Source organism: Empidonax traillii, unplaced genomic scaffold, assembly GCF_003031625.1.
Source record: "Empidonax traillii isolate 1590-97213 ecotype Southwest subspecies unplaced genomic scaffold, ASM303162v1 scaffold9:size3134949, whole genome shotgun sequence".
In the NCBI taxonomy this organism is placed as follows: Eukaryota; Metazoa; Chordata; class Aves; order Passeriformes; family Tyrannidae; genus Empidonax; species Empidonax traillii.
Window position 1 is genome coordinate 2,095,076 of NW_020955202.1, and position 25,693 is coordinate 2,120,768.

Below are 25,693 nucleotides of genomic sequence, written 5' to 3' on the forward strand. Positions count from 1 at the left end.
CTGTCTTACTTTGGATTTTCCTCTCTGTGGTAACTTTCTTGTAAATCCTATTGCCATGTATTTCTTCTAGGTTTATATGAATATGTGGATCTTTTTCATTTTTGTATTTTGCAAGTTCATATTTTTGCTTCCTTCAGGCATATATTAGAGGTTTCTTTAAGCTTTTTAAAACTAGTCAGCTTGACTTTTCTCTTTATCTTCACAAAAGTCACTACAGAAGTAAGAAAAAAAGCACAGAGAGGGAATTACAGGCAGCATTGAAAATGTTCCTTCAGAAACAGAAAAGCAGATTTAACATGAATTAAAAACTCAGCTCTGTTTCAGAGTTGCAAAAGCTCTTTTATTCACCAGAGAACTGTTAAAGCTAGTAATTTTTGGCATAGTGTCGGTCAGGGAAGCGTGACAAAGTGCAGTGGAATGCACTGAGCTGCGATCCAGCTTGTAGTGGTGTATGACTTAGTGTATGGAGCATTGCAGGAAGTGTTGCAGGGGGTGGGGAGGTCTTTCATTTCATCAGCTACTGAGTAACAGTGTCGTCCTTCCTCAGACCCCACCTGCAGCAACAGGGGGTCCCTTGGTTGCTTGTGTCAGAAGACAAAAGGTGAAGAGCCTGCACAGTCTGAGTTTCTGGTGGAACCTGTCTCTGCTGTGCAGAATGCAGTGAGATGAGACAGTTGGGAAGAGTAGTTTGGGATTTCTGATCAAGTGGGCATTTATCTAGGCTGGGATCATATCCCCAGCCCCACTGTGCTAGATTATGAAGATTCTTGAGCTGAAGTTCTGCCCTCACTGGAATCAGCAGTAAAATTCCTAGTGATTTCAGCAGGCCAGAGCTTTGCTGCTTATTTTGAGCAGTAAAATAGTCCTCCTGTTCTACCAGTATGCACACATGCTAAGTCCATTTACTTAGACTTATGGTTTGGCACAGATTTTGGCCTTAAATGGAAATATGTTCCTATCTATTTAATATTTGTAGCATGGATTTCAGATTACATGGAGAGTTGAACTCAGCTTTATGTGATAATTAATAACCAGTTAAGATATTCCTATAACTTGTAGCATACCTGGTATTTTCCCTCTTTATTTTTTATATTACAATGTTAGTGTCCCCAGAATTTTCCAGGCATTTCTAACAACATTATAAAAAACCATGATGGTATCTGTCCTGGCAGAGCAAGATCTTTGGTCTGGGACCTGCATGTTAGAAGTAGGGAAAACCTTGGTGTGATGTGGATAGTGTTGCCAGTGTAAATTTGCTAACAAGAGTTTTACTGTTCACTTCGGGTTTCACACTTGCATTGCGGTGATAATCAAATACAAAGCCACTGATGCACTGACATTGCAGTGAAGCTGTGTGGTGCAACATCGTTGCAAAAAATGAGGTCTCTTCCCGGAAGACATTACAACCTGAACTGATTTTTCTAGCATTGGAAAGCAAGAAGGCTGCAGTACAGAGAAGACAAAAGGAAATGATATTTAGTGGTTTTGTAAATATTGTGTGTAAATATTTGTGATATTTTGTGTAAATATCTCTGTCATTCTTACTGTCTGCTTGTCATTCTTCAGGAGCAGAGCTTGAGGTTGTACTGAAAACATGGCTTCAGAGCAGGAGTAAATGAGTAGTCAGCTGGTGGGGTGTCACAGCCCATATGCTTCAGGTTAGAAAGAATGCAAAGTTGCTTGCCAGACAGATCACTTAGATGGGAGCATTGTAATACTCGCTGAAAGCTCATTTGGCTTTTAAGGTATAGATCCCATTTAAAATGTAGGCTGGCAGATTATTACAGGTTAGGGTACTTCTAGTCTACTCTTTTTTAGTTCTTCCCTTTTGCAAAGAAAAGCTGTAAGTTGAAATCTGACTATTAAAATTGATGTAAAAGAATTCTTATAGTCATTCAAGTAATGGGCTGCATATGGAACTGCTATGACTGTATTACTGTTTGCTTTGCATGGCAGTACTTCGGATAGTTCCAACATCTCAGCTATTGCGTGTTCTGAAATGTAAATCCTGCACATTTCACTTTTCTTGTGGGGAAAAAAAAAGAGCGCTTGAATTCAGGTTTTCACACATAATTTTATATGTATGTATATGAATACACTTACTTCTAAGCTTCATTATCATTGGCCTCAGTGATTAGTCTCTGAAGGTGGTGGCAGACACTGGAAAACTTGATCAAAAATAATTAGTCATAATGTCAACAATTTTAAATGCTGATGGATGCCTTGGAGAAAAGGAGTAGACAGTTACAATGCCTGTTACCGGAAGTGAATATTGACCTTGGAAGCACTTCTTGGAAACTGCTGTTCAGGAGTCACTGCGTCTGTGATTCTGCATCTCACAGCACTGTCCAAGGCAGTGTGCACACAGCTGGAGGCCCAAGTAAGATGCACACACAGTGGAAGTGAGGAAAGATCATTTCTCTGGACTGTAGAAACTGTTCCAAGACCATCTCTCAGTGTAGAGTGAATGTGATTATCAAAATATAGGGGACCTATCTCCATGTGTCATTGCCATGGAGGCTTAGCTGTGTTTTGGGTTTGGCATGCTTAAAGTGTACAAGCACAGATCTTCCCATGAGCCTGCAGTGTGGTATGATGCAATGTCATATTTACCAGTACTTGGCAATGTGCACACAGGTTAGAAACCAGTAGGAGTACTGTCTCCACCCAATTCTCCTAGGGGAAATTTAGGAAGTTGGAACTTGATTGTCCAACCAGGCGTATGCCCTTACCTTTGGCAGCTTTGTTGAACAGGTGCAGAGAAACTGTATTTTTTTTTACTTTGTGCAGAAATTGAGACCATGGTATGAACAATGTGCAGTAGTCTCTTAGTTTCTGGAACTCTGTGTTATGAATCCTGCCTCCCATGCCATGTAGTGTTGTGCTCGTTACTGATAACGTTACCTCATTAAAGCACATCTGGCCAGTTTTCATTCTGCTTCTGAAATATTAAAAAAAATTTTTGCTCAGTGGGATTTTGCTTTAGGCCTCAATTTTAAGAATATGTTTTCTCAATGAAGAAGTGATCACTTGTCTGTTACTAATTTCTTAATATTTTGTGCCCTTAAAAATCTTAGAAGAACCATTGCTGTCTTTGAATAGTATTCATGCAGCTGAGCATGTGCTGTAATAATAATGATGATGATGATAAGAATCACAGGATGAGTAAGGTTGGAAGGGACCACAGTGGGTCATCTGGTCCAACCTCCCTTACAGTAAAGAAGTTCTTCCTCATGTTCAGTTGGAACTTCCTGTGTATCAATTTCTACCCCTTGCCTCTTGTCCTATTGCTCAGTAACACGGAGGAGAGCCTGGCCCCATCCTCTGGACACCCACCCTTTAGATACTTGTACACATTGATGAGGTCCCTCTCGGCTGTCTCTTCTTAAGGCTGAACAGGCCCAACTCCCTCAGCCTTTCTTTGTAAGAGAGATGCTCCAGTCCCTCAATCACCTTTGCCACCCTCCACTGGACCTGCTCCAGGAGCTCCATGTTTCTCCTGTACTGAGGAGTCCAGAACTGGACACAGCATTCCAGATATGGCCTCACCAGGGCTGAGTAGAGGGATAGGATCACCTCCCTCAAACTGCTGGCAATGCTCTTTCTAATACACCCTAGGATTCTGTTGGCCTTCTTGGCCACGAGGGCACATTGCTGGCTCGTGGACAGCTTGTTGTCCACCAGGACCCCCAGGTCCTTCTCCACAGAGCTGCTTTCCAGCAGGTCAGCACCCAGCCTGTTACTGGTGCATGGGGATATTCCTCCCCAGGTGCAGGATCCTGCATTTGCCTTTGTTGAATTTCAAATAGTTCGTCTCTGCCCATCTCTCCAACCTATCGTGGTCCTTCTGAAGGGCAGCACAGCCCTCTGGGGTATGGGCCCCTTCTCCCAGCTTTGTGTCATCAGTGAACTTGCTGAGGAGGCTTTTTTTACCCCAAATGATCCTGGGCCCAGTATTGAATGTAATAATAATAATGAAGACTGAAAAACAGTCATTATTCTGTCAAGTGATATGGGTTGAGAGCATTGGAAAACAAGTCTCCTAAAAGTTGGAGTAAAGGCTTAAAGGAGGTGAGGAGTACTGATCCAGTGCTAGCATTACTGGGAACTACTAAGCAAATGTGTCAACACTAAGTGACTTATTCAAGAGAGTATATCTGTTTGAAACTTCTCAAACTTGCTCCTAAGACTTCAGCTGTGAAGGATGAGTGGAATCACGTCCTCTGCTCTGCTTTCCTCCATCTTCTTTGTTTCAGTTTAATCAAGTTCAGACTTCTTTAGACTTCAAAATACTGTATTTTTGTAAGAAATATAGTTGTTATGGAAGAGGTCCAATATTTTCTAGAGTGTTAGAGAGTTTTTATTGGCTTGATACAGTGAGATTTTTTTTCTTCCTCCTGTGGTTTAAAATTACTTGTCTAACATGTTGATTTATAGCCTGTCATGTAAGACTATTTCCCCTTGGCTATATCTTTTTAAATGATCAAATGTATTTCTGAAAAATGTCCTGTTGTTGCCTTGAAATATTAGGTGATAACTGCAAAAGTAAGAGAGGGATTAACTTGTTAAACTTAATATGATACCAACACACAAAATACAACAATTAAAAGCTTTCTTAAGGCAGCATAGAGGAAACAAAATCAGAAAAACCTTACGGACTGAGATATCACAGGTATATTCCAGTCACCTGGGAAGTTTGTAGGTTGGCGTGAAGGAAGTCCCGGGCTGGGACTTCAGGAGAGCAGCTTTTGCTGTTGCTGCCAGAGGTGCCGGTCTTGCCCCTTGTCAGTCGCCAGCTCACTCTCACAAGCTGTGCCAGCACAGTGTTTGCAGAGCTGAGCGGGGAAGTGATCCAGGTTAAAAATAACTTTTGGGGGATGGTGGGAGGGACATGAGCACAACTGAGGGGTACGGCAGGGAGGCACAGAAGGGAGCAGAGGAGTTGAGAGTGGTGGCAGCTGCCTTGGCTGTCAACCACCATCGGAGGAAATGCTGAGAGAAAGATCAGCCTTGTGCTCACGTGCTCTCCTCCTTCCAGCTGTGCTCCAGAGAGGGCCATCTGCTCACTGCTGTCTCATCTTACTCCTCCTCTCACCCAGGTCTTACTGCCCCGGTGGAGCTGCTGCTGGAGTTAACTCTAACTCACTTGGGGCAAATTGCTAAATCTGTGCTAACCCAGCTGTCTCTGGTGGCAAGCAGGTGACAGGGCGGTCAGGCAAGAGGGAGGCAAAGGATACCTCCGGCACAAGGAGCGGGGACAGGCAGCCAGGGACAAGACAGACATTTCTGCCAGCACACTTGCAGCTGGAAGATATATATGAATACTAAGTTATGAATGCTGATGTGGTCACTTTTCATATCGCGGTGCTGATTTCATTGACGGCTAGTGGCAGGTTTGTGAGAAGATACTAATGTTAAGGGGATGACGTTGAGGAGAATCCTCCCAGGGGATTTGTTTTCTTACAGCAAACTAAAATACATCTCACAGCTTTTGCATGTAAATGGAGCAGAGTGAGAAAGATGCCTCTTTAGTACTGTGTGTCTTGACTATTAAAGTGTGCCACTTGGCCAGTAGCCAACAGAAATAACATTGAGATGAACTGAGTAAAGATACTGCTAAAGAAAAAACATCAAAAAAGGACAACTTGAGAAATAATGTGGAAACCTAGAAAGAAATAGTTTTACACTTTCAAAGCATAATTTTGAAAATAATTACGCAATAAAAGCAAAGCTGGATGACTGTATCCCTTTCAGTTTTGTTCAGTATTATCTGTCCCCCTACCTATGTTGAACTGACCTTGGGTTCCTGCTTACATCATTCTTCTAGGACACCAATTAAAGTGTATGTTACCAACTGGCTTCAATTTATTCTTAAATATTTATTTGTTTATTTACTTATTTACTTATTTTTACACTTCTCACGGAGCACAGTAAAGGACCAGTTCAAGTGAAGCACTATCAGGGAGCAGAAGCAGCCTTTTCTTCACACTTCTCGTCAGTTTTGGGGACCTCAGTGGGCATTTCTCCCTCCCCACAGTAGCTCCCAGTCTGAAGAAGATGCAGCTGCTCTCTTGGGGGAATTGTTTACCTCTCTGTGGAATCTTGTCCTGGTCAGCTATGTACTAAGAATGTGAATAATTTTGCTGCGGCTGCTTTACATGTAAAAAGCTTGACCTTAAGATATTTTATGCAGCTGGGATTTTTTTTTTCCTTTCTCTCTTTTTTTTTTTTTTTTTTTTGCCTCTAGCACTGGTAGATTTGAGAGTTTTATCTTGCAACTGCAGAAAGCTACACTGACTTGGAGTTGCATAAAGCATTTAGTACAAAGAGATATTTTTGTAGTCTTAAAAGTCATTAAATGCCAGTCAGTGGTGTTTAGCAGTTCTTACTTTTGGACCTATAGTTATACATGTGTATTTTATAGAGTCAGTGAAACTAAGTGCTGCTTGGAGACTTCTGGAAAATGCCTAATGAGATCCCTAGTGCTACTGTGTATGAGTATATTGCACTACAATGTTGAGCATATTGATTTTTAAATGCTAAAAGCTGAATGCCTTGTTATATTTTTTAATGAGAATTTTGGGGGAAAAAAAGATAGCATTACAATTGACACAGAAAATTTAAAAATGCCAACAAATTTTTTAAAAACAGTATTATATGTAAAAGTTTTGCATCTTCCTACTATGAACAGTAAATATGGCAAGTTGTCCTGTGCAGCACTTGCATTCTCTGTGTGTGTGTGTGTATGTGTCTCTACTGAAAAAATATTCGGAATCTCAAGATAAAAACCAGATGTTTCTTCAATCACATGAGATATGCTGTGTTGCACTGGGAGGCTGAGAGAGAAGTAGCCTTTGTTTGTCTCACAGTGGAGCTGTATTTCTCAGATATATTTTTTTTCTTTTAGACTGTGCATTACTGCTTGATGTCAGTTGGGGTCCCATTGTGGTACAAATCCTCAAAGGAGAGAACAGTTCAGTGGTAATACATTCCAACCAGACATCCTGGAGCTTTTATAAGTTCTATAAAAGTACTCCCCAAAGGAAAATTAGGGGAACAAAACTCTTGTAAACTTCTAAAGGCCATATCAGGAATATGCTTCAATCTTGTTTGAAACATAGTGTTAGTACTTGCCTTTGAATATGAATGGGCAACTTCATTTTACTGTCTTTACTTGAATTTTTCTTGCCTTGGAGGTTTTAAAGCAACACTTGAAAGTTCTAGTGATTTAAAACTGAAAAAAACCCCACCATATAATGTTACATAAAATCTTATGAAATGTAAGAAAAATGGTAATGCCTTAAGTAGAGAGCACTCAGTAAAAATGACAGAGGCACTATTAACAGGAATAGATGCAAAATTCAATTTGTAGAGTTGGATATGGAAAAATGCAATAAACAGGTCTAAAGCATTGCAAATTTGCAGCACCACATGACTTTCTGAGGAACAGCTGGTTCTGGCAGCACAAAAACACTCTTCCAGTCTTTGAAACAATTCTTTTCTGTGCTTGGGGGGCATTATTCCTGGAAAACAAACTTCATAACTCATCTTGCTGAATCTGAATACTCAGTTTACAGGTCCCTGGTATCCAGTTTAGCTAAGAAATCATTTGTAAGCTCTGTATTTGTAGAAATCCTCTTTTATACATAACTCAATATGTATGTATCTTTATAGTAGAAGGAAGAGCAATGAGAAATAATCATCTTGCTATCTGTGGCCACTGAAAAGAAATGCTTCTGTACATGGATAGCGTTATTGTAAACGTAATGCCAGCCAAATGCATTTTTGGCTAATGCGTGAGCAATAAAATTAGCAAACACATCACTTGCTGCTAATGAAGAGGAATAAGCTCATCATGAAACCTTCACTGAACTGCTATTCTATCTAGCTTGATTTAGATGCCCTCATAGAGTAACTAACTGCTGTTTCAGGAAAAAAAGAAAAAAAGAAAGAAAAAAGGAAGGGGTTGTATTATCATTCTGACAGCTCAGTATGGGAAAAGCCAGTCTGGAGGAGAGCGTGGATGCCCTGCTGCTCTTGCAGCAAATACGCCCTGATTACTAATAGATGTGAAATACTAACACCATAAAATATCCCACCTGAGAGAAAGAACATGAAAGAACCCAATTCCAAGAGTAGACTTGAAGGAGTTTGTATAGTGCTTTATAAATGACAGCTGGCCTTTGTCTGGGTTTCACGTATGAGGATCCTGGTACACAACTGGCAATGAAGCTATCCTGGAGCACCTTTCTTTAAGCAACAGTGCTGTTCTACAGTGTGGTGCACCTGTCCCTCGAGGCTGGGTTCAGTTCTACCTCAGTGCTGAAGATGCCTTCTGAGCAAGGTTCTTTACTGTGTTCCGTGTGTGTTGAGAGTTTGTCAGATTTCAGTGGAATTGATAAATTCCTGAAGGCAATTTGGTACGATTTTTTTTCTCCAGGAGCTTGTATTGCCTATTTGATGGGTGCTGCAGTGTTATTAATATTCTCAAATTGGCCTTTAATACTCACATTGATATTAATGTCAGCACTGTTGGCCAAATTTGCAAATTTGTTTCATTAGGCTGAGTCAGATGAGGGCAGAAGTGGAGGAATCAGTCTGGCTGAAGTCTGCCCATTCTCTTGGGTGGGAAAACTTACTGATTGCATTGGTGACCTGCACAGCACCTCTCCTACTCTCCTAATTATTTCAACACACTTTATGAAGAAGTGATAGTAAAATGCTTCCTGTTCATATCTTTTCAAGCTGAATTCTGTCTTTGAATAGAGTTTCTTGATTCATCATTGCTTTCTGAGTGTAAATCATACCAATCCAGAGGAAAGTTTCAAACCTAATACTGACTGGATATTTGAAGATTCTTGCCCCATGTGTGTCTTCCTCCGAGTTATAAAGGCTGTAACAGCTGATACTGTCTGCTAATAGCTTTTGGCAAACCCTGCTACTCATTGCTGCTGCTGAAAGAGTTCGCTGCTCTTTGCATCAAGTCAACTGCTTTGCTGTTAGGATAAAGAAAATAGAAGACAGGGAGGTGGGTGGTGTTGCATTCAAGATTCATTCAAGTTACATTCAGGTTAGTCCTATTCAAGTCAAGTTACTTGAATCGAAATCTAGAGGCTTAGTAAAAGGCTCTCCACTACCTTGGACTTCTCTGCCATGTAGAAAGGCTTTATTTTGGAGTGCCACATGGGTGACTCTTGTTCTTTGAGTAACAGTTGTAAACCTTAAGAGTTCACACAGTGTTGGGCTTGGTATGAAAGGGGAATGGAGTGTTAGGTAACACCTCTAGTTATTAAGAATTGTGAACAGGAATTTGGAAGGGGTTTTCAGTGAACGTTATAGGAAGATGATGGTGCTTCTTGGTTTGGGACAACTCATTTGCTTACACTTGAATTTGTTTTCTAATTGCTCTCTGTTTCATTTTCTCCAGAGTTCAAAAGTTATTGTAGGATTTTATCTTACCTTTGTAATATTAAAAGTACTGATGAATAGTGCTGTGATTTGCCTTGTAGGAACAGGAGAAACTCTGTGCTGGTTAATGCAAGGCATGTGGCTGAGGCACTGTGTGACAGAATACAGGTCACTAGAGTGGCTGCCAGAAAGAGTGAACTGAAGCCGAGGCTAAACCTGCTACAGACTTTGTGTAGAGAGTGGGAAGTTCCCTGTTCCTGTCACCAAAGCAAGGGAATTTCAGGGAAGTAAAATAGCACCTTTGGGAAGGAGCTGTGTGCACACTTGCATGTGTGTGCATGTGCATTCATTCATGCATGAAGTAAGCAAATCTCTTCCATGATGCTCTGTAATGTAAACCTGCCAGTGCAGTAATTTGTAAATGCTGTTTATAACATGATTTGCTTCAGTGTAAGATTTTTGAATTAGCACTTAATAGTTGCTCCTGCTTTAGTGCCGAGGAAAGAATAGGAGAGATTTGTCCAACTTCTTGTCTGTTGATGCACCCGCCACGGGTCATTTGGTTAGACTTGAACTCTGAATAGTTTAAATAGCTCTCCAATGAGCCTACTTAAAGAGTAATGAGTAACAGTTATGGCTGGATATACAGTTGTTTGTTCTGTTTTAAATTAAAAATCCTCTGCAGAGGAGAATTCTTCCCTTGTGTCTATGTAGGGCTCAGCACAGTGCACGCAGAAGGCTTGGGATGCCATCTCAGTAGGAAGGATTTTGTGGAGTTAGGTACTTCAAGCACTGCAGATGTACAAATACACACTTTCCGCCCTCCTTTATTTTGCCATTAATGTAAACCTGGCCTGCGAATTTTGGAATATAGATAGTCCTGGAGTACTTCGTGTGTTCAAAATGGAATTCTGTGTGCTTACTCCTTACACCTCAGTTTTAATGTGGGATCTGAACGTGTGTATTTCCCAGTATGGCAATTTTCTTACTCAGGGAGCTATTTCTGTCACCTGTTACTGTTGGCCAAGTTTGATTGCTAAACGAGGGGTGTGCGCTCATTGAAGAGCTGGGGGAGAGAGTGGGTGCCTTCAGAAAGGGCCTGCTAGGTAAGAAAGCCTCTGAGGTAGGCTGCAAGTCACCGCATATCTTGGGTGTATCACTCTCTCCACCAAATATCTAGGGAAACTAGTCTTCTACCTTCAGCTTTTCAGCCACAGATGTGCTTTTTGCAAGGCCTGTGTGGACAGGGAGAACAGCTCTTTGTCACTGTTCCTCAAGTCTATCTATTAAGTTGTCTCCATGATGAAGCTCTCCCCACTCTGCTCCCTTTTCCTCTCATACCTGTGTTCTGGTTGGGACAGAGCAGCTCAGCTCTGCTCTTCCCTCGCAGCCTATTTGGAAGAAAAGGAAAAAAAAAAAAGTGGTATTCATGGTGTCTCTCGGTTATTTTTACTCCCTCTGTGGTGGTGGTGTGTTAATACTTTGGTGTCTCTTTCCTTGCATGTTCTTGAGCTTCTTGCAGAGTGCAGGTTTGTTGCCTGGGGCAGGACCTCTTCCAGCTTCCAGCAGCCTTCTCCTGGATCCTTTCCAGAGTGCCTGATGTGCTTCCAGAAATGCTACAATAAATGTCTATATATCTATATATAATGAAATTACTCTTCTTCACTGATTGATGATACAAATGAGAGACTTATTTCTTCATGAAAGAAGGTGTTCTGCCCTTTTTTATATGTTGCTTTCAGAGGGCTCACAGGCTTACTTGAAATTAGATTGATTAAACAAAATCATATACACAGATGTGTGCATGCTATATAATACCTGTATGTGTGTCAGAACATACACACACTTACTGGGACATCAACAGGAGCTGTCTGATTAAATGTTCTGATTGGATTTGAAAATTGACATTGCAGTGCATGTGTGTTTTTCCTTTAAACAGATTGATCTCTTGAATAGTTCATCAGAGCTTCTTGAAGTGTTTACATACGCGCTCTTTGTCTGGAGATGCCTTGTTATAAATACTCCCCTCATTTTACAGGCATTTGTTCGGAAATATGTTGAGCAGCCACGCTTGGTTTATTTCCAAATGTCTTAGCTTTGGGACAGTGGATTGGCTCATAGCCTGAAGTTCGTATCTCTCCTTTTCAGGCAAAGAGCCATATTTGAACAGCTCGCGGAGCACAAGGACTGTGGTGTAAAATGGCAGGCACCCCCCCGTGACCCATGGCCAAACACAGTGTGTCTGTGGTGGGGGCATGTACCACAGAGGTTCTGTTAAAAGAACAAACAAATAAACACAACCCTCCCACAACGTTCTATGCTGCTACTTAATATGAGTTGCGCAGTTTTAAAAAGTATTTTGATGTAACCGGTGCCTTTTGAGGCACCTGACAAGGAGCTCTTTTGTATTTTGAGTTACTGTTCTCAACTCTTTTTTTTTCTCTCTTACCCTTTCCAAGCTGGTGAAAGTGTTATGGTGGTTTTTCTTTATAAGTACCCTGCTGCTAAATCTATAGAGTATTTTTTTTCTTCTCTTGGAAGAACTTAAATAGCTTTGATTAGTCATCGACTTAAGGGAAAGCAACTGGGGAAAAAAGTAAAAAAGTCTTTATTGTGATACTTGTGAAAGAACTTTGTATTCACTCTAAGGCTAGTGAAATACAAAAACTGAAGTGATAAATTTCAGATATTGGCATCACTTGTCTGGTTCATTTGTTTGCTTTTTAATCACCAAGAGCAGTTTTAAATCTGAAAAGATACTGGAAACAGTTTGAACAGCTCTAGTCTTGATCATCAGAGGATGCTCTCTGCAAATAAAAAAAAGCAAGTAGATTATCTTACTTTACTATTACTTTATCTTACTATATTATTGCTTTTGTTTTATTTTGTCTTATCCCTTCCATAGCTGTAGGAAATATAGCTATGGAAGGACTATAGTTGGACATCAGGAGCAGTTTATTCACGGAAAGGGTTGTCAGGCATTGGAATGGACTGCCCAGGGAGGTGGGGAAGTCAACATCCCTGGAGGTCTTCAAGAAACAGCTAGATGTGGCACTTAGTGCTGTGGTCTAGTTGACGAGGTGGTGTTCTGTTGAAAGTTGGACTCAGTGGTCTTGGAGGTCTTTTCCAACCTTAATGATTCTGTGACTCTGTGAAATGTGCTGTGTCCTGTGGCTTAGAGGATTAAGGTAATCTTATTTCAGGGTTGTTCTGTGGTGGTAGCAATACAAGGTTTTCTGTGCTGGGACCCAGCAGAATTGACACTTCACCCCTCCGGCATCTTTTTGTCTACTACTCCAAGTTGCATATTTTGGGCTCACTTACCTCACTTTAATAATAAGTTATCATGCTGCCATAAACACAAAAGCAGGACCCCATTGTAGTGGATGCCATACAAACTGAAAAGAGTAAATATGCCTACCTTCTGTAGTTGATCAGCTAAATAAAGACTACAGGAGTTGGAAGGCAAGCAGAATGAGCAGTGGCATAGCAATGACTGTAACATTAGGTTAATTTTATTTGTTCTTCTTCTGATAGGAAATTTACCAGAGCGCTGTATCATTTCCAAATCCTCCCTCCATCCTTTGGTCGTACTCCTTTTGTTAGTTCTCTAAATATCCCTTGAAAATGTTATATAAGAACCTTCTGATTAAAGTTGTTCCTTATGTGTGATTATCCATTCCTAATTTACAGCCACATATTTTGTTTCATGTGTTGATGTGATTTAACTTGTGAGTCTTACGTTTTGTCACATATCTATATGCTTTTTCTTCTGCTCGAATTTTATGTACTACAGTGTGTCTCTTTTGCATAGTTTAGCCCTTAGTAAGTCTTGTATTTAAAAGAAAGGAGAGGGGGCAAAAAAAAAAAGAAAATAACTACTCTGACAGTGGGAGGTGGGAATACACAGTCAGTGGAAAGCGGGACTAGAGCACCTGACCAAAATAGTGGATGACCTTCAGAGCAGGAGTGCTACCAGAATTGAAGCACAAAAAGTTAGAAATGCTGTAAGCAGGAACCAAAAGCCAGGATTAAAGCCCCGTACTCAAACTTCCTCTGCTGGATTCAGCCAACAAAAAGGAGCAACTTTACCACAAGGATCACTTTTCCACCACTCTTTGCACATCTTCGAAAATGGTGTGTGCAGCTCTTATCAAAATCATGTCCCACTCTGATCTTTCTTGATAAAGAGATGGGCCACTACAGCTATAAAGAGAATGAAGATCCTGTTTTACAAGCGAAAACTGAAAGAATGTGGTTTGTTCAGCTTGGGAGGCCAAGCTGTTAATCATCACTAAGGATGAAGGGGTCTCACTCTCTGTAGGTAACAGCAGAACTGCTGAAGTTAAAAGACAATCAAAACTAAAGGCAGAGGGAATAAACTGACCCTGCATAATTTAGGCTGAAGGTAAGACGGAAGTTTATCACTGCCAAAGTAGTATAGCTTTTTAGGAGTTTGTAACAGGAGCACTGGGGGGCAGAAAACCTTTAACTAGCCATGGGGTAGATCTCTGTTTCTGAATGATTTCTGTTCCGTTCTCCCTTAGAATGGTTTATGAGTGGGCCAAGTGATACTGCAGCAGACAAATGGTCACTCAGTAGGTTTCCGCCAGCACTAATTTCCTCCTGCCTTTTTTGATACATTAAAACTGAAAAGCACTAATGATACTCAAGATAATTTCTTAATTATGTGGCTAGAATATTGTAATCAAGGTTATAGCAGGCATGGGACTGTGTGTGCAAAACTGAGCCCCTGGTGTTAGTAACCTGAAAACAGGCAAAACAAAAGTAGAGTGCAAAATCAGATGAAACGTCCAACTAGAGAATAATTATAGATAGAGTATATTACAAAGTAAGTTTATCTGTTCTGTGGGGCTGCAGCAGCTCTGTTGGAGTATATTGTACACATTGTTTCCTGAACTTCTTGGGTTTTGAATGTTTAAAATCATGAATGAAAAATCCTACAATGGTGGGCTATTGCAGAAAGGCTCGTAATCGATGCTGGATCATTTCTTTTGGCATGAGCTTTAGTTTTTTCCCTTCTGTAGGGAACCTGTATCTGTTTCCTGCATCTGTCGCCCATCCTTCTTTGTGAATGGAAAGCAAGTAATTAATTTTTGTTGTTGTTAGCAATTAATTACCCTTGCCAAATCTTGGAGGACCTATTGTCTCCTTCAGACACAATGTTCTTGGGAAAAAATCTTACTTATTGTAACCTCTTGTGCAATCTTCGCTTGGATGATAAATACATCTTGGCAACAGGGAGCTTTCTGAATGAAAAATGTTGCTGGACAACCCTGTAGTACAGCAAGAACGCAAACCTCTGCCAATGCTGGTGGAGTGCAGCCAGGCGGGAGGGTAAAAATGGGGAAAGCCTTTCGCATTGCCTACAGAGCACAGAGTGAGATGAAGTCTTTATATGCACACATCCACATATCTGTTTACCATCAAACAAGGATTTTCCCTATTAAGCATCTGAGCTCAAAGGTGGCCTTCCTTTTAGCAAAATCTTGAAATCTGTTGGAGAGCTGCCATCTACCATCGTGAGACTGGGGAAGTAACTGAGAGCACGTGGACCATGCAGCTGTCTGGTTTAGGTAGACCGCTGTAGGAATGAGCTGGGAAACTCCACCCTCCTCATTTTTCTCCATGAATCCAGAAATTTGGGATCCTGCAGAGTTTCCTCAATCTCTTTTGTGGTTCGTGGCCTAACTTTGGTTTTCCATTATATCTCTCCAGAACCATAGCTGACCACTGAAACCTCGTTTTAATATTGCAGCTCTAACATTAATTACGAAGTTATTAGAATTAATTGTAAATTCACATTTTCCCCTTGTAGCTTTTCACTTCTAGTTTTTCTGGTTTATTTTTTCACCAATGATTAGTGGTGTCTGGAAGCAAAAGGTGCATAGAAGCCTTGCACGGAGAGGTGTTTGGATCCTGCAAAGGGAATACACAAAACACAAAGAATGAGTTGGGGCCGGGACCGCTCTGTTCCCTTGTGGTTTATGTGTGCACTGCCAGTGATTTGTGTTTCTCCTTGGAGCCTGACAGCTGGCTGTGGGGCATCAGAACAGGGGGCAGCCAGGTTTCTCAACCCGTGCTGTAGCTGACAGCATTTGGCCTGGTGAAAAGGAAACGATCTGAAGCAGAGGGCCTGATGCAGTGTGCCTTGCAGTTAATGGACATCTTTGTTGACCTCAGTGGGAGCTGGATTTGATCCTGTGCCTATACTTGAGCATTTTGGCATTAGCTACAGCTCCAAGTGAATTTTTTTTTTCCCTTCTCTTTCTAAAATAGACTTACCTTAGAGTGGCATAAAATCTAGACAGCTCTATCAGTGTCAGTGTAGCTGTGCACTCTTATCCTTACTCGGTGTCTGCCCTCTTATTTCCAGCCTTTTTACTGTCTACCATATCAGTCTGCAACATTTTGGCATTGATTTCTCTCCTTCTTGACCATTCTGCTGCTTCTCACAAACACCCTCCATCTCACTTAAGCCGCTGCTCTCAAACGAGTGTAATTACTGACACTGCTTAATCCATCTTCTGCCCTTCTTCAGAACAGTCCTTATATTGATTTCTGGCAAATCCAGCTCAGGCTTTGGCCTCTGCTGCCAGTGGGGAGCCAGCTTTCCCTTCAGCAGGCTCCTGGAGGCCGGCCTTTCACTGCCTCGTCCCAGCCCTGCTGCCTTACTCAGCAGAGCTTGTTGCTGCATTGAATGTAGGAAGGAGACGGCCACCATGCCCCATGAGCCAGCAGCCACCTCGGGCAGAGCACACCCTCTGTGAGCCCCAGCCATACATCAGCGTGTCCTCTGTCCCTAATGAAAAGGTGCTGGAAGTAAGGGAGCCCTTTTCAGGTGACTACCAGAGAGAAGAGAGCTGTGGGCATGGATGGCACCGATGGGAAAAACAATGCTGAGGAGTACAAAGGCCAGCTGGAGCTTACTGTTGCTCTCCACTCTCCTGCAGTATCATGTGCCCCCAGAGGATTTGTCCCCTGGGTGGAAAATTATGGTTATATGCGATCTGCATCTGAGGAAAAACCTTTTCCTTTTGTATGTGGAATGTCTGGGGGTTTTTTGTTGGTCACTCTCCATTCGCCTGGAGATGATGTGAGGTTTCGTGAACCAGTATCAGAAACTGGGGCTATTTTGTGTCTCATGAGAGCTACAGAGGAAAGGGCCAAAGCTACAGGATGGTGTACAGGAGAATCACAGGTGTTCTTTTTCAGCCACACAAAAAAAACTTACTTCATTTTTCCAGCAGTTCTAAGCAAACAGGGTATGTGGTGAGGAAACCCTTGGGAGGATGGGAGCTGACCTCATGAAAGATGAGAAGCAGTGATCTTGGAGCATGGGGCTGCTTGCCTGCACTGGGAGCTTGCGAGGGCAGGATTGCAAGGGACACACCTGCTGGTCTCAAGCCCTCACTGGCCTCTTAGGTTATTCAGTAGTGCACAGAGAAATGTATTGTGCTTGTCCCCTCACGTTATTATATATATATATGAAGCTTAAATATGAATCCGCTAACGTATGTGCTGAAGGTAGGACATGCAGCTTCAAGAAGACCAGCGTCATTTTTACTCTGCTTTTCAGACCTAGGCAATGGCAATAGAGGAGAAAGTACTGCCACAGTATGGGGAGGAAGAGCATTGTTTTCAGAGATTATATCACTATGCTGGTAATAAAAAATTATCCTATTTTAGCTCCTTTGAATAGTATACAGGCAACACAGCTAAGAGAGGGAAAAATGGATTATATGGGCTGTTTTATTAATCATTAACATAATTGCTTACCAAGCATGTATTTTCCTGGTACTCCATTGCAGACAACACCATAAAAACCCAATATCCAAGCCAGCACAAACGTGTGTATGGAGCACACTTGATTTAGGAAACTTTAAGGCTAGATCCAACTCCTGTAAATCACAGAATCACAGGATCAGAGTGTGTTAGCAGCCCTGTGGAACCGGGCTGTAAAGCCCAGAGTCCCTGGATGATGAGAATGCTGAGCAGAAGAATGCAAATTTGCTAATACTTTAGAAATGTACCCTCAAGAAGAAAAAGAAAGAGAGGAAAAAACATTGTGGGAGATTCTTTCCTTTATACATAATAGTTTTCTGTTGATTTAAAATTATCCTTAGTAATATGTTGATGCCAGTGAAGTATTTCAGCTATAGGAAATGTGAAACCAACTCCTGCCTTTCTATGAATTATGAATCATAAATTGTATGAAAAATATTCGGCTCGCTGTAGCTGTTCCCCAAGCAGAACCTCTGAGTAATGGAGAAAATGCTGCCATTTTGGGGGGAGTGGGAGGGTGACCGAGCTAAGTGAAGCAAAATGCCAAGTGCCAGCGTGTGGCTCTGTGCTAAGTGTGAATTAGTGTCATCTGAGATGATCCTCCCTTGCTAAGTAAACAATTAGCGAGTATGTTACATGGAGTTGCAGTTCAGTCAAGCGGAGCTGCTCTTTGCTCCAGCTGGGACTACCTGACTGCCAGCCAGCGCACAGAGCTGGCCCGTGGGAGGGCCCTGTGCCTGTGCCAACCCAGCCGTCACATCTGCAATCAGTCAACCAGGCCAAGGAGGCACAACCTCCGTCTGATTCAGTGCTCAGAGGGCAGGTTGCAATGACAGAATTCCCCTAAAAATAGCAGTAAAGTGGCAAGATAATTGGACACTGATGTTTGCAGGCAATTCCTTGGTGATGGAAATTCGTTTCATACAGCTTCAGCCGTCTAAGAGCTGGAAGTCCAGTTCAATTTAGTCCTCTAATCACTTGTCACCAAAGGTCAGTTTATCTCCTGTTATATCTATTTATGAATTGCCTTTTGGAGGTGATTATAGAAAGGTTCTCAGCAACTGCTTTTGACCAGGTATCTCACTTTTTGATGGTTGAAGTTCAGTGAGTTCAGTTCACTGAATTCAATTCAATTCAGCATTAAAGCTCTGGATTTCAGTTTCTCCAGCATTTTAGAAAAGACCATGTAGCCTCATGAGGACTTGTGAGTTTTGTTTTGTAACCATGCAGTGCTAGTCATTGTTGAAAGGTGTTCTATATACCTGAGCTATAAGTAAAAGTACAGACAAACTGCAGGAGGCTGTGCCTTGCTGGGTGTAGCACAGAGGTTACTAACCATGGTTGTGTTAGGGTAGTTTAGCTACACAATTCATATTGGCTCCAGTTTCAGTTTTCAGGTTGTGTGTCTGGCACCCACATTAACTGCTCAGTGATGGACATGTGCCCAATAAAATACAGCTGAAAAGGCCAACAATGGGACGTTCAGGTTGGTATGCCTAGTCATTTTCTAAACCAATAGTGAATGATGTCCCAGCTGTACTGAAAACAGCAGTTTTTCTTTCCCATTGACTCTAGTGAGCAGAAATCAGCCCCCACCTAATTAATTATTTTCTTGTGGCATCTCTGAAAGGATTAAACTTTTACTGTGCTCAGGTGTGACTAAGAGACATGCTCTCAAATACCAAAAGCTAAATATTTCATTTCATCCAGGGTCTAACTATGCTGCCTTTACCAGACCTGATTCAAAAATTATTTTAGGAATCTTAAAGTACACATTTCAATTTGATGCTTCTTTAATCGCCAGACTCTGGGAAGGTCGTGTGTTTTGTTATTTTCTTCTTCTAATTTTTGAGTTGTGTAAGGCATGCAGATGTTTTCAAAATACGAGTCCATTTAGTTTCAGGCAGCTGTGATCTGATGTTTAAAATGTTTCTGTAAATGTACAAACACTGCTTACTATCCTGCAGTACAGTGCTTGGGTCTTGTCTCAGTGTGATTCAGTTCTTGTTTGCTTTATGCAGGAGATGGCTGTCCGAGCACTGAAGCAGACAGGCAGCAGAAGTATTGAAGCAGCTCTGGAATATATCAGTAAGATGAGCTACTTGGATCCTAGAAATGAACAGATAGTACGTGTAATTAAGCAAACTTCACCTGGTAAGCGTGAACTTTTTTTTTTTTTTTAAATTTGTGTTCTTCTTGCTTGCTATAAGCTAGTTTTTAAAGTAGGGCTGTCGCTGGGGAGAAGTAGTGGATTGACAGTGTGGCACAGTAGTCTTGTAGGAGACAGTGAAGTGGACATGGCCCTGCAGAGTGAGCTGGTCAGTAACGTGAATACAGCTCACCTGCTTTGAAAATGTTGTCTACATACATATTCATATTAAGCACCTTCTTAAGCAGAAATCTGTTTATCCTTTGGGGCAAGTCAGCTCAGTCGACTCAAGTTTACTGCGAGGTAAAAGCGTGTGCTTGTAGGTAATTGCTGTGGGGTTGTGAAATAGCTCACTTCCCAGGAATTCCGTTCATGTTAACATCCTTTTAAGTACACTGCAAAAACAGTGAGGGCCAAGATGGCAGAAACTTTTCCACTCATCCCTGCTGTTTTATGCTGGTTTGTGTAAATTAGCTAATTGGAGCATTTGGGCCCTGCGTATTCCTCAACAGCAAACATCAGACCATAGCTGACAAAAGGCCATGCAAGAGTTGTTTTCATTCAGATATTAGCACTTAACAGCCCTGCAGAATGCCTTTGATCTGGTTTGGATAGAGTTTGTTACTTCTTTCAGTTTCAAAAATTGGCCAAGCAGACAGGCACCATCCTCTCTCTGCCTCTTGGTCAAATTGAAGATCTGTGTTGGGAAAGGTGTTCAGTTTGGTGTAGCTGATTGAGAGGCATGTCCATAGATGAGGAAAGCTGAGGAAGAGAAATCCCCTTCAGTTTACAAAGAGAAATCCCTGGACGGGAGGGGGGACCTTCATTAAAGAGGGTGGCCACATACAGGGAAGAATCTCATTTTTCAGGTGGTCACTCTCAGAAATGAAGTTTCAGATGTGGTAGAAAAGGGTGACAGTTCTGGCTGTGTAAGGTGCAGATTAGCTGCCCCTTCTATCAGTCTTAGACTTCCTGTTTAATTATTTGGGGAAATTCTGGAAACCTCTAGGAAAACATTTCTGAGTGTTACCCTGCAGAATGCCTACATGACAGACTAAGTAGTACTGGCCAGTTTGTTATTTGGAGAGCTCTATCCTAATACACGCTCAAATCTGGCCTCAGCTGGGCCTTAAACAAAATTCCAAATAACTTTGACGGAGTTACTAAACTGTATTTTGCTTTATATTATAAAAGCTTTATTCCTTAAACTGAAAGAACACACACCCAGTCCTAAAAAGCATACATTTCCCATGAAGGGGTTGAAAAACCTTTCTAGGCTAACATTTTAATTGCTCAGTTGTCTTTCATTTGCATCTGGTTTTGCTTTCTTAACATTCCAATGCATGCAGCTGCTTTGAATATTTAAGCTTTCCAGATGAAGATACACCTTTGCTTTTAGGATACACAGAATACAAAACTTAAATATCATGCAACTGATGTTTGCGTACCTAAAGTGCCACAAAATCATACTGATGTGTTTGATATGGTGTTGTTTGTGTCAGGATAGCATATGTCTCCTCTAGTTCTTAGGAAGCATGTGATGCTACTGAGCAGTTTTTCATTTGCAGTCTGAGAATTTATATCTTCTAGTTTTGAATTCCATGTACTGGTGTATGGAAATAGACCATTCCTATCCACGTTGGATAGGAATATATGGGGAATAAAAAATCATCTGCAGCTACCACGTTTGGTATCTTTACAAATCCAAATACTCACCTGTCAGACCAGAACAGACTTACTGGTATACAAATCTAGGAGGTGGACATCATATCTCTCTTAACATCAAGATTCTTTGCACAGCTCAATTATTTGTCCCAAAGAAGGACAATTATTGCTGCTACTTTCCTTCATGGCCTCTGACAGGGGAAAGCAAAGTCGGTTTGCCTCTGAGGCTCAGCATGAATCCTACAGACAGAGAAGACAAATGGGTCTTAGGGCTGCCTCCCACTTCCAGGCCAGAGCACACACTTCTTAGGAGGCCATGGCCTCATCAGTGCCTCTCACTGTGTCCCAGCAAATGAGCTGTCAGAGGCTGTTGTTCTAAGTACAGCCTCGGTAAGCTTGGCCTTGTGTTATCGCAGGAGAAAGAGCTGCCGATTGTAGATTTCAGTTTAAAGAACGCTGGTAATTTGTCCAACCTGATTCCATTTCGAAACATTGCATTGTTTATGAAGGTGTCATTTAGTATGGGGGCAGCCTCTCCAAAGTGCAGAGAGGGGGCATAAACCTGTCTTAATAAAGTGCACGTTCTTGTGTGTCTGTATGCAGCAGGGCATGTGCGTCAAGGTGAAGAGTCAGCAGCTGTGCTCAGGGGTGCTACATCTGGCCCAGCTGGACACACTGTAATGCAAAAAGCCTGCACTCCAGTGTTCAAGCCTGTTAGTTCAGCATGACTATTCTTATGGGCCTCGTGAAGTCGAGATTTTAAAAGGAAATTGTTTAGGCATAAATGGGCCAAATCCTGTGGTTTGTGAATGCTAAAGTACCAGAAGGGGAACAAAAAAAAATAACAACGGCACAGTGTCTCCCCTTGTCTTTTTAGCACAGCCAGTGCTTTGTACACCTGCAATTTGTCCTCAGATCAAAGAACTGATGAAAAGTGCCATTAACACTTCCATTGTAGGCATGCTGCTATCTTGTCTCTGCACATTCTTTGAGCTAAGATTAATATGTTGACACCCTGAAAGATTTTCCTTTCAAACAGATGGAACATGAGTAATATGAGGGGATATTCTGTGTCCAGCACGTTGGAAACGATACAGGACAAACTTTACGACGCCTTTGTTTAAGCGAAGGAGAGGGAAAGAAGGATTTTTGAGGAGAAGGATGGAACAGAGAGATGTAAACAGATGCCCCATTTGGGCTCACCGTACAGAAGATGTGGACTGTGTGATGACCTAGTAGCTTGTAGCAATGTTGACTTTTAAGTTGTACTGGCAGTCCTTCAGGGAGCTTTTGTCCTCCCATTGGTGCTGTACTTAACTCCCTGCTCTGTAGCTTCCTCTGTCTGTGGGTAATAAGTGATAATACTGGTCCAGCTTTAAAACCCAGGCTGTAGTGTAATATGATGACTTCATAGTTAGGGAATTTGTGCTTCTATTTTCATGATTTGATAGGACTCCCTGATGATTCCTGGCATGAGCAGTGTTGTGGGCCATTAGCTCGTTATCAGTAGGAATACTTTGCACCTATAACTTTAAATGTTCAGAGTACTTAATTTAGATTTTGAAAGGTGTTTTTATAACACATAGTCCCTATGCAGTGTGCGTGTGTGTGTATGTCTGTATGTATAGATGGATGAGTAATAAAATACAAAGTAATTGTTTCACCTGAATTGTTTCCTAACATTCTTCTGTGTTCTTTTTATAAAGGAAAGGGTATTGTGCCAAATAATGTAACCCGCAGGCCAAGTTTTGAAGGATCCAACGAATCTTTTCCGTCCTACCATCAGATCAGTAATGCAGCCTATGAAGGGACAGGCTTTGGAGCAGAAGGTGCAAATATGCTTACTGAAGTTCCAAGGCCATACATGGACTATTTAATCTCTGCTTCGCAGTCTTCAGCTATGAATGCTCCCGTACAGCGACCCTCTGGAGTAGGCACTCACAGCACACCAACCAGCCATCAGCAGAAAGCATACCCTGCAAATATCGAGTCTTCTGTGATTAACTATCCAGTGGCTAATCACAGCAGTCAGGCCTTGCAGCTGCAGGCATCCCATGGCTCCAATAGCCAACATTACAGTAGGCAGCACATGATGGTGCAGGGGGAGCCCATGGGGTATGGTGTTCAGCGGAGTCCATCCTTCCAAAACAAGATGCAGCAGGAGGGAGGATATGCCAATCTCCCAAATAAAGGGGCAGTTGTTCAGAATAATACCGGTCACGCATTTCAGCAGGCACCGGCAAGCCTGTATATATCACATTCTCATCACAAACAGACAAGTCCTTCTTCTCATCAAATGCATGTGATACCCAGAGGTCCAGCCTTTGCTAACGATTTTTCAGACAGTCCACCACAAAATCTATTAACTCCATCTAGAAATAGCCTAAACATGGACCTATACGACATGAATAATCCTCAAGTTCAGCAGTGGCAGGCAGCAACACCGTCACGCCGCGATTCCTTACAAAATCCAGGAATAGAAACATCTCCACGGCAACACGTGTCCTTCAGACCTGATGCCACAGTGCCGAGCAGAACGAACTCCTTTAACAACCACCAGCAACAGCCACAAGTGACAGTGTCTATAAGACAGGTTCCCCCAGGAAAACCTGATCCTTCAATTACGTCTCCAAATACGATCACAGCAGTCACATCTGCTCATATTCTCCAGCCAGTGAAGAGCATGCGAGTGATGAGACCTGAGCCTCAGACTGCAGTGGGACCTTCCCATCCCGGCTGGTTACCCGCGCAGGCGCCGGCTGTGGATGGCTTGGAGATCCTTGAGCAGCATGTGCCAGCTGTTGGGGCAGCTAATGCCTATCAACTAGACGTGGATTATGGTAACCAGGAACTGCGGTGTCCACCGCCACCGTATCCCAAGCATTTGTTACTTCCGGGCAACGCTGAGCAGTTTGATATCAACTGCTTGTGCATGGGTGTGGAGCAGACGCTCCGTGTGGTCCCCAATTCAACGTGCAATAAGGCTGAAGAGAACAGTGAGCGGAACGATAAGAGCAGCAAGAGCACTAAAGCCGAAAAGCCGAGCAAGGATAAAAAGCAGATTCAGACGTCTCCGGTGCCTGTGCGAAAAAATGGCAAAGATGAGGAGAAGCGAGAATCCCGAATAAAGAGCTACTCACCTTTTGCCTTCAAGTTCTACATGGAGCAACATGTAGAAAATGTCATAAAGACCTACCAGCAGAAGATTAACAGAAGATTGCAATTGGAGCAAGAAATGGCAAAAGTAATTCTCCTTGTTTTGTTATAATAAAAACTAGTGGGTCAAATTGATTATTACTATTTTTAATCCATCCAAAAAGTTAAGAGGCAGTCTCCAGTGGAAGTAGTAGTATCAGACACCTCCCTATAGCAGACTGTACTCATTTCGAAGTGTGGATACAGATAGGGAAGGCTGTTTGAAAAACCTGAGATGTGCAATGATATATCTTCATATAAGAAAAGTAAAATGAAGAAAAACCCCCATGGTAGGAAAGTAGCTGATAGCACTGCTTAAAACAAAGCTGCCAAGTTTTGATGCTTGCTCTGGCAGTTTTGGTTTTAATTTTTAAACGTGGAAGAGGAAGAGTTTGGGTTTTTTTTCCTCAGGCATGACTAGAATATGACTAGTCTACTTTTGCATTTAAGGATAAGCTCTAAGGAAAGCTATTATTAACACATAGTGGATAATAATTAACTACCCAATCTTCCGTAGCACAGTCAGTTTCCAGAGTCAATTCATTTGATGCTCACATGGCTCCAGAAAATTCAGTGGTTTGTTTGTTGAGGTTAAAATTAAAAGAAGATTTTTCTAAAATCTCTTGAAAGGTCAGCATTTTAGTGACAGTTAATAGTTTGTCCTCCCTGCAAGTACAGACTGTGTTGTGTTGCACAGATTTAGTGAGTATTTTCCTGAAATTGAGATAGGGAATGATCTCTGGAGAAGCAAAACAGCAGCTAATTGCGTTAGTTCTTATGACTCTTCAGCTTTCGCTCAATCAGAGATAATTTAGCTATAAACAAAACAACTTCCCCTAGCAACCTCCTCACTGACTAAAAATATACACACAGGAGATTTTGGTTGTCTGAATATTGCATTATTCTAGAATTAACCAAGAACACAACACGCTAATTATTTTACCTTAAAGAATAAACACTTCCTTTACCTTTCATTTTAAAAATATTCCTGGTTTTGATTTGGCTGTTCCTTTCAGTTTGAAAATTCATCCTACCTGTTCTGCAAGTTTCTGCAGACTTCCTCCATCCTTTATTCATACAGATTTAATTTTTATACTGTGGGGATCTCATTGCACAGTCTGGCTGCCCACATTTATCTTTAGATACCTAGACTACAGATGTGAAATTAAATCAACCTAAGCAGCAGCCCTGTGGGTGTATGCTTGGGTTTCTAGCCTGCTTATCAGTCAACTTCAGCTTCCTCTCCCTTCCCCAGTGCCCCTTCTCACCAGGCACGAACCTTTCTCTCAAAAAGTGATTCAATTGATGCCAGTTGCTTCAGGATTTTGGAACTGGGGTATGCAGAAAGAAAGGGGCACAACATGGCAGTGGATGAGTTGTCAGAGGATCCTGGGGATCAGCCCAGGAGCTTCTGCTGGTAGAGGCCACTAGTGGCTCTCAGGAGAGGGACAGTGTGGGACAACCAAAGTT

At 41.9% G+C, this 25,693-nt stretch overlaps 1 protein-coding gene across 2 annotated transcripts in view; it reads left to right on the top strand.

Moving 5' to 3' along the window:
- Positions 1–25,693, top strand: part of LATS2 (large tumor suppressor kinase 2) — a 49,151-nt gene that overhangs the window by 16,555 nt on the left and 6,903 nt on the right. For both annotated transcript variants that reach the window (XM_027884430.1, XM_027884420.1), the window contains exons 3-4: positions 19,236–19,368; positions 22,735–24,272. In XM_027884430.1, coding sequence (XP_027740231.1) covers positions 19,236–19,368; positions 22,735–24,272 — 1,671 coding nt within the window. The remainder of the gene's footprint in view (positions 1–19,235; positions 19,369–22,734; positions 24,273–25,693) is intronic.